Source organism: Pogoniulus pusillus, chromosome 2 (assembly GCF_015220805.1).
Source record: "Pogoniulus pusillus isolate bPogPus1 chromosome 2, bPogPus1.pri, whole genome shotgun sequence".
Classification (NCBI taxonomy): domain Eukaryota; kingdom Metazoa; phylum Chordata; class Aves; order Piciformes; family Lybiidae; genus Pogoniulus; species Pogoniulus pusillus.
This window is the reverse complement of record NC_087265.1, coordinates 38,477,183-38,493,304: the sequence shown is the minus strand read 5'-3', so window position 1 is coordinate 38,493,304 and position 16,122 is coordinate 38,477,183. Positions and strand designations below refer to the sequence as shown.

The 16,122-nt window shown below is 41.1% G+C and overlaps 1 protein-coding gene across 6 annotated transcripts in view; it reads left to right on the top strand.

Annotated features, from left to right (window-relative positions):
* The window catches only part of ITGA4 (integrin subunit alpha 4), a 43,099-nt gene that overhangs the window by 6,677 nt on the left and 20,300 nt on the right, over positions 1 to 16,122 (top strand). For 5 of the 6 annotated variants that reach the window (XR_010306425.1, XM_064161791.1, XM_064161800.1 and 2 more), the window contains exons 3-12: positions 4,649 to 4,755; positions 4,853 to 4,982; positions 6,294 to 6,361; positions 7,500 to 7,629; positions 11,084 to 11,169; positions 11,498 to 11,557; positions 11,646 to 11,783; positions 12,770 to 12,881; positions 15,456 to 15,550; positions 15,923 to 16,013. Coding sequence is in view for 5 of the 6 variants with exons in the window: in XM_064161791.1 (XP_064017861.1) it covers positions 4,649 to 4,755; positions 4,853 to 4,982; positions 6,294 to 6,361; positions 7,500 to 7,629; positions 11,084 to 11,169; positions 11,498 to 11,557; positions 11,646 to 11,783; positions 12,770 to 12,881; positions 15,456 to 15,550; positions 15,923 to 16,013 (1,017 nt within the window). In the remaining variant the exon portion in view is untranslated. Of the gene's footprint in view, positions 1 to 4,648; positions 4,756 to 4,852; positions 4,983 to 5,443; positions 5,941 to 6,293; positions 6,362 to 7,499; positions 7,630 to 11,083; positions 11,170 to 11,497; positions 11,558 to 11,645; positions 11,784 to 12,769; positions 12,882 to 15,455; positions 15,551 to 15,922; positions 16,014 to 16,122 lie in introns of those variants that run through there. The other variant, XM_064161809.1, reaches the window with a different exon arrangement.

Here is a 16,122-nt window from a genome sequence, read left to right as displayed (position 1 = left end):
CAGCTTACATCCATTGTTCCTTGTCCTATCACAGGGAGCAAGTGAGTAGAGCCTGTCATCCCCCCTCCTAACACCCAGCCCTCAGATATTTATAGACATTTATTAAATCCCCTTTCAGTTTTCTGTTTTCCAGACTAAAAAGTCCCAGGTCCCTCAGCCTCTCTTCATAAGGCACTGTTCCAGCCTCTTAATTATCATTGTATCCCTCCACTGGACCCTCTCCAGCAGATTCCTGTCTCTCTTAAACTGGCAAGCCCAAAACTAAACACAGTACTCAAGATGAGGTCTCACCAGGGCAGAGTGGAGGAGGAGGAGAACCTCTCTTGATCTGCTGGATACACTCTTCTTAATACACCCCAGGAGCCCGTTGGCCTTCTTGGCTACAAGGGCACATTGCTGTCCCATAGATAATTTGTTATGCAGCAGCACTCCCAAGTTCCTCTTCACAGGACTGCTCTCCAGCAGATCAGCTCCCAGACTGTACTTGTGCAGTTTATTATTCCTCCCCAGGTGCAGGACTCTGCACTGGTCCTTTTTGAACCTCATTTGGTTCTTCTGTGCCCAGTTCTCCAACCTGTCCAAGTCTTGCTCGATGGCTGCACAGCCTTCAGCTGTATCAACCAAGCCTCTCAGTTTGGTCTCATCAGCAAAATTGCTGAGCAGACACTCTGTGTCCTCATCAATACCATTGATGAAGATGTTGGGCAGCACCAGACCCAGCACTGATCCCTGGGGGACTCCACTAGTTGCAGATCTCCAGCTGGACTTAGCACCATTGATTACCACTCTTTGAACTCTGTCTTGTAACCAGTTCCTAATCCACCTCACTGTCTGCTCTTTCATCCCACACTTCCTGAGCTTGCTCACTAGGATGTCACGGGAGATGGTGTCAAAGGCCTTGCTAAAGTCAAGGTAGATTACATCCACTGGTCTCTCTGAATTTACCCATTCAGTTATGTCATCAGGTTAGTCAAGCATGACTTCTCCCTGGTAAATCACATGCTGACTACTCCTGATAACCTTCTCTTCCAAGTGCCTTGAGATGCCCTCCAGAAGGACCTGCTCCATCATTTTCCAGGGATAGAGGTGATTCTGACTGGCTGATAGTTTCCTGGAACCTCTTTCTTGTGCTTTTTGAAGGCTGGAGTGACATTGGCTCTCCTCCAGTCCTCAGGCACCTCTCCTGTCTGCCACAATTTGGCAAAAACATCGGAGAGTGGCAGTTCTCTCAGCATTCTTGTGTGCATCTCATCAGGGCTCATGAACTTGCAAATGTTCACTTTGTGTAACTGATCTCTAACCAAGTCTGCACTGACTGGTGGAGAGTATTCCCTCCTCCAGGCATTCTCTCCTTCATCCAGAGTTTGGAGTACATAGGGGAGTTCAGCCTGAGATGTAAAGACTGAAGCAAAGAAGGCATTCAGCAACTCTGCCTTCTCTGCATCCTCAGTTCTCAGGGCTGCCTCCTCGTTCAGCAGTGGTCCCACATCTTTCCCGTTCTTCCTTTTCCAACTGCTATATTTTTGAAGAAGCCCTTCTTGTTCTCTTTTACTTCTTTTGCCAGTTTCAGTTCACCAGTAGCTGCTTTGAATCTCTGAAAGACTTAACTCTGCAGAAGAACTCCTTCAAATTACCTGATGTATTTTCCTATTTTGTAAGAAGATTTTCTGTAAACTGTGCCATGATGATACATGGAAAATACTTATTCATAGAATCAGTTCAATAATCTTGTTAATAGTTGCTCATGGTAAACATAAAAAATAAAACCTTGGGGTTTATGACATAAAATACTTTAAAATATGTCATTTCTTACCATGGATAGAATCATAGAATCAGTCAGGGTTGGAAGAGACCGCAAGGATCATCTAGTTCCAACCCCCTTACCATGGGCATCAGGCTGCCCAGAGCCTCATCCAGCCTGGCCTTAAACACCTCCAGGGATGGGGCCTCAACTGCCTCCTTGGGCAACCCATTCCAGGCTCTCACCACTCTCATGGTGAAGAACTTCCTCCTCATGTCCAGTCTGAACCTACCCACTTCCAGCTTTGCTCCATTCCCTCTAGTCCTGTCACTCCCTGATATCCTGAAAAGTCCCTCCCCAGCTTTTTTTGTAGGCCCCCTTCAGATACTGGAAGGCCACAATAAGGTCGCCTCAGAGCCTCCTCTTCTCCAGGCTGAACAGCCCCAACTCTTTCAGTCTGTCCTGATAGGAGAGGTGCTCCAACCCTTTGATCATCTCCATGGCCATTCTCTGGACATGCTCCAGCACATCCACATCCTTCTTGTAGTGGAGGCTCCGGAACTGGATGCAGTACTCCAGGTGGGGCCTCACGAGAGCAGAGTAGAGGGGGAGAATCACCTTCTGCGACTTGCTGGCCACACTTCTTCTGATGCAGTCCAAGCTCTGGTTGGCCCTCCAGGCTGCAAGTGCACACTGCTGGCTCATGTTAAGCTTCTCGTCCACCAGCACCTCCAAGTCCCTCTCCTCAGGGCTTCTCTCCAGCCAGTCACTGCCCAGCCTGTGATTGCCCCAACCCAGATGCAGGACACTGCACTTGGTCTTGTTGAACCTTATGAGGTTGGCTTGTGCCCTCCTCTCCAGCCTGCCCAGGTCCCTCTGGATGGCATCCCTGCCCTCCAGTGTGTCTGCTGCACCACACAGCTTGGTGTCATCAGCAAACTTGCTGAGGGTGCACTCAATGCTTCTGTCCATGTCACCCACAAAGAGGCTGAACAAGACTGGTCCCAGGACTGATCCCTGAGGGACTCTGCTTGTCACTGGCCTCCACCTGGACATGGACCCGTTGACAGCCACTCTTTGGGTGCAGCCATCAAGCCAGGTCTTTATCCATCTCGTGGTCCACTGATCAAACCCATGTGTCACCAGCTTGGAGGCCAGAATGTGGTGCAGGACAGTGTCAAAGACCTTGGTGAGGTCCAGGTAAATGCCATCAGTTGCTCGCTACTTATCTACTAATGTTGCGACCTGTTCATAGAAGGCCACCAGGTTTGTCAGGCAGGATTTGCCCTTGGTGAATCCATGCTGATTGTAGCCAATCACCTCTTCACTATTTTTATGTCTCAGTAGTGCCTCCAGGAGGATCTGCTCCAGGATCTTACTAACTGGCTCCTCCTTCCTACCCTTCTTGAAAATGGGAGTTATGTTTCCCTTTTTCCAGTCAGTGGGGACTTCACCAGACTGCCATGAATTTTGGAGTATTATAGAGAGGGGGTTACCATTAATGCTTTCTAGAAGGAAGCAAATATTTGCTAACTCTACCTTTTGGGGGAAGCCAGAAGAAATTTCATTGTGTTCTACAAGGTTTAAAAAATTGACTCTCAAGAACAAAAGCACCTACTACTAAATAATTGCCACAGTGCAAGGAATACACAGGGCATGCATATGTTTAGATCTGTGATCCCTAGATCTCTTTGATAGCCTGTGCTAGTTTGAAGCAAGCTGGAATGTTTTGGTAAAAGAACTTGATAACGGGCAGTGAAATGAAAAACAATTGATGTCAACTTCTCTCACAGTCTCGCTGAGAGCTCTGGGAAGAAGAAGTAAACATTCTCCATTTTGTTTTTCTCTTGCCTTTGCCTTCAGACCTGGTCACATCTCATTAACCCTGCTCCTACTAACCCTGCTCCCTAACCTCTTGGCCGCACCTCTCTTCTTCCTGAGAACTGGGGTAAGGTTGAGAGGGCCGGGGGGAGGTGTTGGGGTGGTTTGAGAGCCCCTCCTGGGGACTCAGGTTTCTGGGAGGGGAGTTGTGCTTCTGTATTGTTTATCCTTTGTATATTTCTGTATATAATTGTATATAACTGTATATATTGTAAATAGCTGCTTGTAAATTCTGCTAGCTGTAAATAAATTGCTTCATCTATATTCCCAGGGTCCATCTGAGTTAGCTGGGGCAAATACAAAGTGTGTGTGGGGGGGTAAGAGCCCAAACCATCACATAGCCACTTGTAGTAGACATAATTTTTAAGAATGCTACTGGTAGATGTGTACTTGGAGAGCTGCTTGCATTAGAGTTTAGATAGGGCTCATGGTTATAAGTTGTGTTTCTCAGGAGCTTTTAGGCTGAAGAGCACTTGCAAAGCTAATCCTTCCATCAGGTTGAGTGTAACATCATTTTCTTTATTAATTTCAGTACCAATAGAGAAGCCAGTCCTCACTGCCAACCTGTCACAGTATGCTTCATTTGGCTATGTGCAACTGTCCCTTTGTTCAGTAAGAGTATGAAAAGTTTGCGTGGCCTATGTAACACAGAGCTCAGATCCACCTTAATTACTGCAGTCTCCCTGTAGAGTTCTTGGGAGTCACTGTTAGCCTACACATGCAGCACCAGAACAGAGGACACAGGCTCAGGCTGCGCCAGGGGAAATTTAGGCTCGAGGTGAGGAGAAAGTTCTTCACTGAGAGAGTCATTGGCTACTGGAATGGGCTGCCTGGGGAGGTGGTGGAGTTGCCGTCCCTGGGGCTGTTCAAGGCAAGGTTGGATGTGGCACTTGGTGCCATGGTCTAGCCTTGAGCTCTGTGGTAAAGAGTTGGACTTGATGATCTGTGAGGTCTCCTCCAACCTTGGTGATACTGTGATACTGTGAACTTGTCCTCCCGCTCAGAGCATTGCTCTTTGTGTCCTAGGCAACCCCAATGGAGAGCGCTGTGGGAAGACTTGTCTGGAAGAACGTGATAACCAGTGGCTGGGGGTCAGCTTATCGAGGCAGCCAAAAGAAAACGGATCCATCGTTGTATGTATTAACTGCTGGAGCTGCATGTCTATTTCTCAGCCTGCCGTCACCTTTCACGTGCTTCTGTGTCAAACATCCTATTTGTTTTTTTCCATAGGCTTGTGGACATAGATGGAAAAATATCTTTTACATGAAAAATGAACACAAACTCCCGTATGGTATTTGTTTTGCTGTCTCTTCTGATTTTCGAACTGAACTGAGCAGAAGAATATGCCCATGCTATATAGGTAAGAATAGTTGGGCCCTTTGTAGGAAAGGGTCAGATGCATAATTGCATGATACAGAGTTTGTGAGGACCTGGTGTTGCTCTAAGGCTGTCTGCAGCTGAGGGTTTGAAGATTGACTGCAGGTGACACAAACTCAGTTTCTGTTGTAATTTGTTAGCAAGATGTTTATCACTTTAAAGAAAATCTGTGTTCAACAGGTTAATAAATTAGTTTAAATTAGGGCATCAGAATACTTACTTCTTGCACTGATTTGCTGAAGAGTGTGTGCTCCTCGAGGGTAGGCCAATAAAGGACATCCTTCTTTCTTTTACTCTGTCAGTTGCTTGCTCTGCTCATGAGAGTGCCTCCCCAGCAGAGCAGCAGTTAATACCTGCAAGTGATTGTTGCCGTCTGCTCATTAGCTTTGATACAAAGCTGCTGTGGTTCCTTGACACAGTGTGTGTTCCTGTTGCTTATTTGCCTCCTGCCAAGGCCACTGCTGTGTTGTGAAACTTTTGGTGGTCCTTCTGCAGAGAGCTTCGGAAGCAGAATGAGTCAAGACCTAAAGCTATCAAATGAGTTCATCCCTACCTTCCATCTCATACCTACCTCCCATCCAGAAGAGCATTCTTCTGACCCTGCCCTGTGCCAATGCAAAGAAGAGCTGACAATGTGGTGTACTTGTGCAGACCAATAGAGTAATGCCACCAAATGTTCTGCTGCTCCTTTGGAGACTGTTAAAAGCATTGGTGAAATCATGCTTTTATCATCAGTGACTTTTTAAGTGAACAAATCTATGGTGGAGCTGAAAGGAACCCTGATGGGAAGCAGTTAGCAAAGAAAGGCAGGAAAACAGAGCTGGCAGAGGTGGATATAAAGATACCTGCAAAGCATGATAGATACTAATATGTCTAAGACATCCATAGCACAAGTCTTTCAGAGCACTAGTGGAGCATCAGGGCAACTGCTATCAAGATAGGTAAGCCTATCAATCAGATTATCCCTAAATTATGCACAGTAAAATAGTTAATCTCACTTAGCTGTACTGTGCTCAAACTGTTTATGCTAGTTTATTCATGGAAGAATCTAGAAAGAAAAATGCAGCTGTTAAAGTCAAAAGGATTCAAAGGCAGCTGTGATCAAGTGATACCCACTGCTTTGGGTTTGTTTCCATACTATATTGAAGCTAAAGATACCAGTGGTTTTAGTTTTATTACAGAACTGAAAGCCAATGTTGTTGCAGTTTGGTCTTTAACTTCTGTTGGTGACCTGGCAATAAATTGTGAAACTATTTGCTTCACATCCTTTTTAATATTTCTTGCTTGTTCACAGATCATGTGCGAAAGTTTGGAGAAAACCATGGGTCATGCCAGGCTGGGATGTCTAATTTTTATATTGAGGTGTGTATTAAAGATACCAAACCCCTTTCTATAAATACTTACATGTATACATATGGAAAAACATATATGTAAATGCTAATGGTAACACTGTCTTTTATTGTGGGAGGGAAAAATCAGACTATTTGTCATTTCTCTTTAATTGAATCTTTGTAGAAGTTGCCTGGTTATTCCCAACTAATACTTTTACATTTTATTCCCAAGAACACTTGTATACCTTTCTAAATCCAAAGTTACTTTAAATCTGGAAGAAGAGTGAAAATATAACAGAATAGGAAGCTTTATTATTGTCTTTGAAGTAATGCTTGATATAGCATTAATACCAATAATGCTTACCCTCTTGCTTATTTCCATTTCACCCTAATGCTATGATTTCTTAAAAAAAAAACTTCTTGGAAAAGAATATCCTCTTTGTTACTCTTTGAAGTTCTTCACAGCTCAAAGTTTTTAGTAATTATGTTTTTTAGGAATGTCAGGAAGATACTGTCTGTGATCTAGTAGCAATTCCCCAGTACTGAGCCAGATGAGTCTCCAGTAGCATCTCACTGAATTCACAGGAGTTTTGAAGAAAAGTGTTTGACTTATCATAGAATCAACCAGGTTGGAAGAGACCTCCAAGATCATCCAGACCAACCTAGCACCCAGCCCTATCCAGTCAACTAGACCATGGCACTAAGTGCCTCAGCCAGGCTTTGTTTGAACACCTCTAGGGATGGTGACTCCACCACCTGCCTGGGCAGCCCATTCCAAAGACAATCACTCTGTCTGTGAAGAACTTCTCCTAACATCCAGCCTGTACTTCCCCTGGCACAACTTGAGACTGTGTCCCTTGTTCCGTTGCTGGTTGCCCAGCAGACGAGACCAACCCCCACCTGGCTACAGCCTCCCTTCAGGTAGTTGTAGACAGCAATGAGGTCACCCCTGAGTCTCCTCTTCTCCAGACTAAACAACCCCAGCTCCCTCAGCCTCTCCTCGTAGGGTTTGTGTTCCAGGCCTCTCACCAGCTTTGTCACCCTTCTCTGGAAACGCTCCAGCACCTCAACATCTCTCTTGAATTGAGGAGCCCAGAACTGGACACAGTACTCGAGGTGTTTTTCTTATTTTTATGAATGACATGGCTTTGTTTTATTTTTTCTTGTAGGACTTAATAATAATGGGAGCCCCAGGATCATTTTATTGGACTGGTTCTGTCTTTGTGTACAATACAACTGCAAATACAATCCATGCTTATACGGATTCAAATAACCAAGTGAAATTTGGCAGTTATTTAGGTATTTAAAAACATTTACCATTTTACAAAAATACAATCCAAATACTTAGGTAATTAGCTGATGGAGTGCAGTGCTTGTAGTGCTTTCATTATTAATGCCAGAAGTGACAATGCTAAAGATGTGTTCTAACTTTGTTACATATTATTTAAGCCTTCCTCTGTGTTGTTCTTCCATGTAAATTTCTGGTTTTTTTTTAAATTTCTCCACTGATTTTCTGTTGTTTCTTGACTTAAAAGGTAGAGATAAGCTTCATTAGCAATGATTTGCACTTCACTGTAAAGTCTGAAATGCAGCCAAGGGCCTTCATAGCAAAAGGCATGACAAATTCACATATAACAGAACTACACAAAGTTTGTTACAGTAAAAGCTGCGAGAAAATGTGTCATAATTGCATTGTCAATGTGAGGAAATGTGCTATGACATTAGGAGACAGGCTTGCCTCCAGTTGTGTTTGGTTATATTGTTGAGTGGTTTTAAGGGCTTGGTTGGTTGGGTTTTTTTTTATTCAAGCCATATCTTGGACTGGACACATGGGAAAGCAAACCTTATCTGTGAATGCAAAGAAAGCCATGAAGTTCCTACTCATCTACCTGTATTCAAGTAATTAGATTAATTTAGTGCTAGAACTTGTTTTGCTAAGAACTATGAACAGCTTCAGTTTTCTCACCAGACACTAAGAAAAGCTTGTCTGTCCTTCCTGAACAAGAATATTTTTGCCTGTGACCACTGTTTTTTTGCATTTTCCCATTCCTGGGTCCAGTTCACATGGACAAATATTTCCTGTTTCTAGTTTAATTCTTCTGACAACAGGAAACAGGCATACATTACAAAATAACTATTATGAAATAAGAAGTGACTGACACTTCAGAATTCAGTATTGAGCCTTGCAGAGACTTTGGGCTCTGTGGGAAAGGCAAACAAAAGAGATGCTTGATGGGAAAAGGTGATTAGATACCCAGATCGCAATCATTAACCACTAAGGTTTCTAACTGTGTATAAAACAAATGAAAAACTCCAGAGAATGGTTTCTAGTGACAATCAGGAGGAAAAAGCTGTTGCATTTATCTGAGGGAAAAAGTCTCATTCCAGATTTCTGCTTCTACAAGTATAAGAATGACAAGGTCCATAATAAATGAGCCAAGTCATTGACAGACAAAAGCTGTTGGACTTGATGATCTGTGAGGTCTCTTCCAACCTTGGTGATACTGTGTGATACTGTGAATACAGGTGAATCAGTAAAAGCTTGCATAAGGACTCTACTGGGGAGGATGGAGGGAAAGCCTTCCCTCACATACATGGGATCTCCTGGTTCCTTTGGCCACCCAGGACCTGAGATCTGATGGAGCTTGCTTCACAAATACTTCTCCAGTAATGTGGTGCAACTGTTAGCAGCACCCATGCTGACTCAGCAGAGCCATATGCCTTTTAGACTTGCCATTTCTACAGGAAAGTGAAGAAAGGGTTCATTAGCTCATCTCTTCACAGTAGCAGCTGTCAGAAGTCTTAAGTTTTCTATTGTTTCATGCTAGCTATACTCTACTTTGTTCTCTTATAATACACAGTGTGGTTGATAGAATGTAAAGGTACAATCTTTCTCCTTTCAGCCTCTGTTCTGTTGCATCTTTAGCGTTAAGGCATTAAGTACTTAAGACCTAATTGTGTTACTAAAGTTTATATTTTTTTTTTAAGTCCAAGTTTACTTCTCTCTTAAACAATGAACAAAAATACTCTTAAGTAGTGGAGTATGTTCCACTGTACTCCACAGCAGTGGAGTGTATTGTGACCAGAGTGTAACTCAAACATGTGACTAGACATAACTATCTTCCTACCCTATCCCTCTTTGGGCAGGGCCTGAGAAGTTGGCTTCTTTTATTTGTATTTTCCATGAAAATTCTGAAGAGTAATAATTAATACATTGGAGATGGGCAGCAAGAGTGTGCAAAAATAGCCTTAAGTTGAAAGAAATAAATGTTGTGTAAATTCCAGAACATTAAAAGAAACTGGCAACACATAACTTTTGGTAGTATTTCCTTGAACACTTGAGAGTATCTTGGAGATTAATAATGGACTTATTTTTCAAAGAAGTATTCAGTCTTCCAAATCATCAGGGCCTTGACAAACTGCCATAAAGAAGTAATAGATAGTTTCTGTTAGAAGTCTGACATATTTTAATATCACAGTAAAATTGAGGTCACTCTGATTACTGTTGGGTTTTTTTGGTGTATTTTGGGTTGTTGGGGATTTTTGTTGGTTGAGTTTGGAGGTTTTTGTGTTGGGTTTTTGTGTGTGTGTGTGTTTTGGTTGGGTTTTTTTGGTTTGGGTGTTAGTTTTCTGTTTGGTTGGGGTTTTTGGTTGGTTGAATTTTTTAAGTTCACTAGGTTTATCAATATCTGGAGTTCAGCAAAACCAAAATAATTAGAAAATAAAGGTCAGAGGAGGTTAAATTAAAGTGCAACTACTCTAAGCTTAATTTTTTGTTGAATAAGTAAAAACTAAGTGTTGACCTTTAAAAGATAAATTGCTTTATTCACCTCTTTTAGCTTAAAATACAAAAAGAAAAAGCCAGCTTAATGAGAACTTGAATTCTAGACAGTTATCTTCACAGATAAAAGATCTGAGGCTCATTCTCATCTGATCCAAGACTATTTTTCCACTTTCTTTGCATGCTGTGAAACTCAACAGCCATCCAGTAAATGTGAGAGTAGCAGAATATGTTAACTGTCCTCCCTGTTTCAACTTAGCCATAATGTATTCTGGAAAGGGTAAGGATGACTTCTTTGTAGCTACAGATTAAGGTGTTAGTCTTCAGTTTGCAGTTCTGTGGCTGGATGTTTGCACCAAAATACGGTCCTGTTTGTAAAGAGCTGTCTCCACATGTGGCACTGTGTTACGTAGATTCACTTACATAAACTGATGCAATGTTTTCTTCTTGCAAAATCAATCTTTTGCTCTAATTTGAGCCTGACATTTTCATACATGGATGTCACAGTGCTCTCTCTGTATATGTGCACATGCATATAAGTAGCACAGTGTTTCATTTCTCTGAAATCCAGGTACAATAGTCGAAGAGTAACAACTGAATCAAGTATTTCCACATTGCACTGGGTTCATCATTTCAATTAGAATAAGAACTCACCAAACAGTTGCAGAATATGTAGTAACAGAAGGTGTATGCAATTATTGGTCCTCAAAATACAGCAGAAAATTGAGATCTTGGGAAGAAATTACTGTTTCTGACACTGCTCTCTGCTTGCAAAGACTTAGTGTTTGTATTGACCTTTTGCTTGTATTTTGAAACATTTTTTTTTTCTGTTTTCATTGTTAACTTGCATGAGGTCTGAATGTTGGATTTGGAATAATTTGTGGTGTTGATAGCTTTTATACGTCATGCTCCCATTTTTTTTTGTCTTTGCATAACATTTCCAGAATTGAAAAGCACATTTCTAATTTGCAGGATACTCTGTTGGAGCTGGACACTTTCTGACACCAGACAGTATAGAAGTAATTGGAGGGGCTCCCCAGCAGGAGCAGACTGGTAAAGTAAGAGAGCATTTATACTGTTGGTTTGAAAAATACGCCCCCACATACCCACTCATGATTTTCTAGTTAACTTACCAAAGACAACTATCAGACAGATGTGATTTCTCACAGAGAAAAAAGTCAAAGAAGGAATAAGGGAAGATGATTGTCTAGGCAACACTGCTGTGAACTACAGTGTTAAAGAATGGCACAGATAACAAATAGTAACTAGCTGTACATTGTGATATGTTTCTTTGTTGATTTACTAGTGCATTCTGTAGAGACAACACAGTGAATTATTTCAGATTACTGTTTGCTAAACTCCAATTACATTCTCTTTTCATTTTAGGCATACATTTTTAGCATTGAGAAGCAACTGAATATTCTATTTGAACTAAGGGGGAAAAAGGTAAATCACACTACTTCTCTGCACTTTAAAACTTCTAACATAACTTCATCAAAACTAAAACATAATGTGATTTCTTGTTTGCACACAGTTGGGTTCTTACTTTGGAGCTGCAATTTGTGCTGTGGACCTGAATTCAGATGGCCTCTCAGACTTGCTAGTTGGTGCTCCAATGCAAAGTACTATCAGAGAAGAAGGAAGAGTTTATGTTTATATCAATTCAGGTTCTGTAAGTGTTTTCTCTTAAAAACACATGGTAACACAGTCACCTAGTATAAAAGCTAGGAATAGATTTCCTTTCTCTTACTATACACTGTTTCAGGACATAGGAAAAACAGCCCTAGAACCATGACAATCCCAGTAGGGCTGTGCATGACACCTGCAAAGGCTACCTGTAGAAGCTAACTCATTCCTTACACTAGTGTTAGAACCGAGGGCAGACTGGTTTTGTTTCTTAGTAACTTTAAATGCTGACAGCCTGCCACTACACCCTCTTTGCAAGCTCTCCTCCATTACTATGCTTACTGCTGAATGTGAAGAGCAACTTCTTTAGTTGCTCCAGAGACAAGTGAGAATTAAAAATTTGCATGCATTTAGTGGTACCAGTTCAGGAAAGAGACTGATAGTCCTCAGTTTGGCAAATAAAATAACCAGACAGATTATGCATTAACTTTTCACTTCCTTTTATTGTTTTTAAGGATCTGAAGGGAAAGTACAATGACTACATATTGTGTGATTTTGAATTTATTCAACTTAGTGAATTTTACCTTCATTTCCTTTTCTTCCTTTCCACACTAATACATATTTATTATCTTAAGCTTGCAATTGACTTTCTCATAGCATTTTTTCCTTACAGAGAACTAAGTCGCTCTGGGGGATTCCTACAACTAAGGCACAGGCAATAGCTCTCAAGCAGCCATTGTTTTCCACTTACTGAGCAAATGCAGTTTTCTCAGAGCAGCAAGCCCTTATATTCTGATACAAGCTTGCTGTTTATTTGTTATACAGATACAACCTATGGGCACACACTGCTGTTCTCCTTTTAAAAAACAACTTTCTTATTTTTTATTTTTCTTAGACTAAATGCTGTCCAGTGACTTTAATAATGCTCACTTCTCCACCAAGCTGTTAAGTAGGATTATGTATTGGTGTCCCATGCAGTTCTATAACTTTGAGTAATGCTCTGAACGTGATATTGACTCTGCTTTCCTGTAGGAGGCAAAGATGGTAGAACTGAACATAGAGCTCAGTGGGAGTGACTCATATGCAGCCAGGTTTGGAGAGTCAATAGCCAATCTAGGAGACATAGATAATGATGGCTTTGAAGGTAAGTATATAAAGAAAATCCCCTAGGTTTAATTTTCTGTGAGCAGTGGACTGTTGTGATAAATGAGAAATTATGGAAGTCTTAGCAGGCATTCAAGTGGTGACTTGACCTTTCTTTTCTAAGCCAGTGTTTGAAATACTGCTGTTTCACAGTCATTGATATGTAATACCAAGAGATTAGGTTCTGTCACTAATAAAGAGCATGTTCATAAGTGGTAACAGTCTGCAAATTCAGGTGCTGGACCTTAAAACCTGTGTTTTAACACCTAAAATGATTGTTATGACTTTATACTTTCCTTCAGGGGTATGGACTAGATGACTTTTAAAAGGTTCCTTTGCAACCCAAAAAATTCTATGATTTTGCTTGCAGTCAGGCTGCCAAAAATGTGTTTGCTACAGAAAGCCTCATGGGCTGCTTCCAGGTTCTTTCCTTCCAAGACATTCACTGGCTGTTCAGGTAGCCTGCAAAAGCATAGCCGACTGAAGACAAGCAGAGGTGACCTGATACAGTGGCTCCATTCATCTTATCATGGTTTCAAACAAATAGGAACAGCCAGTATGCCTGAAAACTGGCATGTGCTACCCTCCAGCAGAAGGGCAGGCACAAAAGGCTGTGAAGGGACAGGATAAAAACACGTTTTTGCATTTCCAAAATTTCATAAACAGTTTCATTTTTTTCTACTAAAACTTGGTCTGTATGCAGGAAGCCAATATCTTGTGTGCAGAAACAAACCATCAGCTTTTTCTGGGCTGTATCTTTATCAATTCCACATCTTTCCTATCACTTCTGAATTAACTTTTTGTATTTGCAGTTAATACCCAAGGTTCTTCTTGCACTTTCTTGTCTTGTGCTTTTGATCCTGTTCTATAACCTGCAAAGCTTGGAACAGTTGTTTTCTTATCTTGTTTCCTTTCCCATAAAGTATTCCTCTGGGTTTTTTTCCACCCATGGTCCCTGTTACTCAAGCTTTTTTTGCATTTCATTTATCCCATTTTGCATTATTTTCACAATTAGACAAGTTTCAGTATTTGCCCTAAAACATTTGCAAACCACAAAGGAAAACCATATCCAAATGTAGGGCTGGGGAACAGAGAAGTCAAGTCAAATTAACAGCAGCATAGCAAGTAGATGAATGACACAGAAGGTACTGTAAAATGGGCATCCTAAAGCTGCAGGGAATCATAGAATCATAGAATCAACCAGGTTGGAAGAGACCTCCAAGATCATCCAGTCCAACCTAGCACCCAGCCCTATCCAATCAACTAGACCATGGCACTAAGTGCCTCATCCAGGCTTTTCTTGAAGACCCCCAGGGACGGTGCCTCCACCACCTCCCTGGGCAGCCCATTCCAATGGGAAATCACTCTCTCTGTGAGAGGCAGACCAAACAAGTCTATTAGCTTTTGAATGGAACAAAAACATAGAAAAGAAAAACTGAAGGCAATATTGTAAGTGGCAGCAGAAAAGTTTGTAAGAAAAACAGCTGGAAGAAAAATATAAAGAGAAATTAGGTGTTAGAAACCAGTTGTCTATAGTAAATAATAAAAAAAAGTACATCAGTACTTTTTGAGTGACCTAAGCAGTGTCAGGCCTGTGAATAGAATGGCAGAATGGCATGCATGTTGGTGTGGCATATGACCTCTTCAAGAACATATGTGTAATCTTAATGAGCACAAGTTGGCTCTCCTATTTTCCTCTCGCCAGTAGAGACTACATATTTTTGTATATTTTAGTCACTAAAATATGGGTTCAATCATGGAATTGTTCAGTAAAGCCACATCATCAGATCTTAGCTTGTCTTGTGATTTTGATTTGTTGCAGCATGTGGTGTTTCTCATTTGCAGATCCATTTTGCTTACTTGCAAAGGGAAGTTTACTCTCATTGACTTGTAATAGTGACTTTCAAAATTAAGTAATTCATCTCCCCTTCCACCACTTTTTGGTTAACAATTCCTGGCTACTGGAACTGTGGTTTGTTTGGTTTTTTTTGGTTGGTAAGGACTGTTGAGGGTGGGTGGGTTTGTTGTTTGGTTATGTGTCACCACACTACTCTGAGATTAATTCATACAGCCATAAACCAAATCACTTTGTGTAAACCGGCTACCATCACTTACTTGCTAAATGCCTGTTCAATCCTGTTATCAGCTGTTAAGGATATTACACTACCTGAAGTGAATAATTTATTTTTATGTGAAATAAGAGCACTTTAAGTCATTTTATCCACGTGGAAGTAGCACAATGCAGGAAAAGCAGCATAGTTCTGTGAATACAAGGAGGGTTTTATTTTGAAAGACTAGGATAATTTTGGCTATTCTCCATTCAGTAATGGTAGCAACAGACTTGAGCAAAATGGCTCTATCTGGCCCTTATTTTCCAGAAAGCTAGCATTTATGGTAGAGTCAGGTTACTGAGCAGGTCTGTGTTGTTTCCATTTGCTTTGTATCTATCATCAGCTCTTTCGAGTTCGGTTAAATAAATTGGACTGGCATTGCATGCATCATGGTTTGGGTTTCTTGATCACTTCCCTGTATTTCCTAGTCAACTGATTATTGTTAAATTGGTTTTTTTTCACAGATGTAGCAATTGGAGCTCCACAAGAAGATGATCTAAAAGGGGCTATTTATATATACAATGGCAGGGAAGATGGAATTAGACCCTCATTTTCACAGGTATGCTCTTCAATGTAAAGTGTTAAATCCAGGAAAACCTCAAGTTTAAATTTGGGAGGGTTTTCCCTTAATTGTACCTTTTGACTATCTGAGATACTTTAAAAATATTTTATATAGTCTGTGACTTCCAGTTATAATATAATCTGTATCAGAAAAATAAGTTGGTTTGGAAGCCTCAGGCAGGATTTATGGGACAAAACAGCAGCAGAAACTTAGAAGTGTTACTTTCAGAGATATACTTTCTAGCAGAGGCAAGCATGTAACTGCCTTCAGCAGCAGGATGGTTGTGCTAACATTTTTCGTTGGCAGTTGTAACTCAAAGATTAGCTTTCCAAGGATAATTTTCTCTATTGCTGTCTTTTTCCTTCTCAGAGAATACAAGGACATCAAGTCAGTAACTCTTTAAGCATGTTCGGGCAATCCATAGCAAGTGGCGTTGATGCAGATAACAATGGCTACCAAGGTGATTTTGTTTGTTTGTTTGTTTGTTTGTTTTTCATTTTCAAATGAGTAGAGAATCACGGGGGAACAATTCTATCGTGGTATTTGTTACAGAAGCAGATGCACATGCC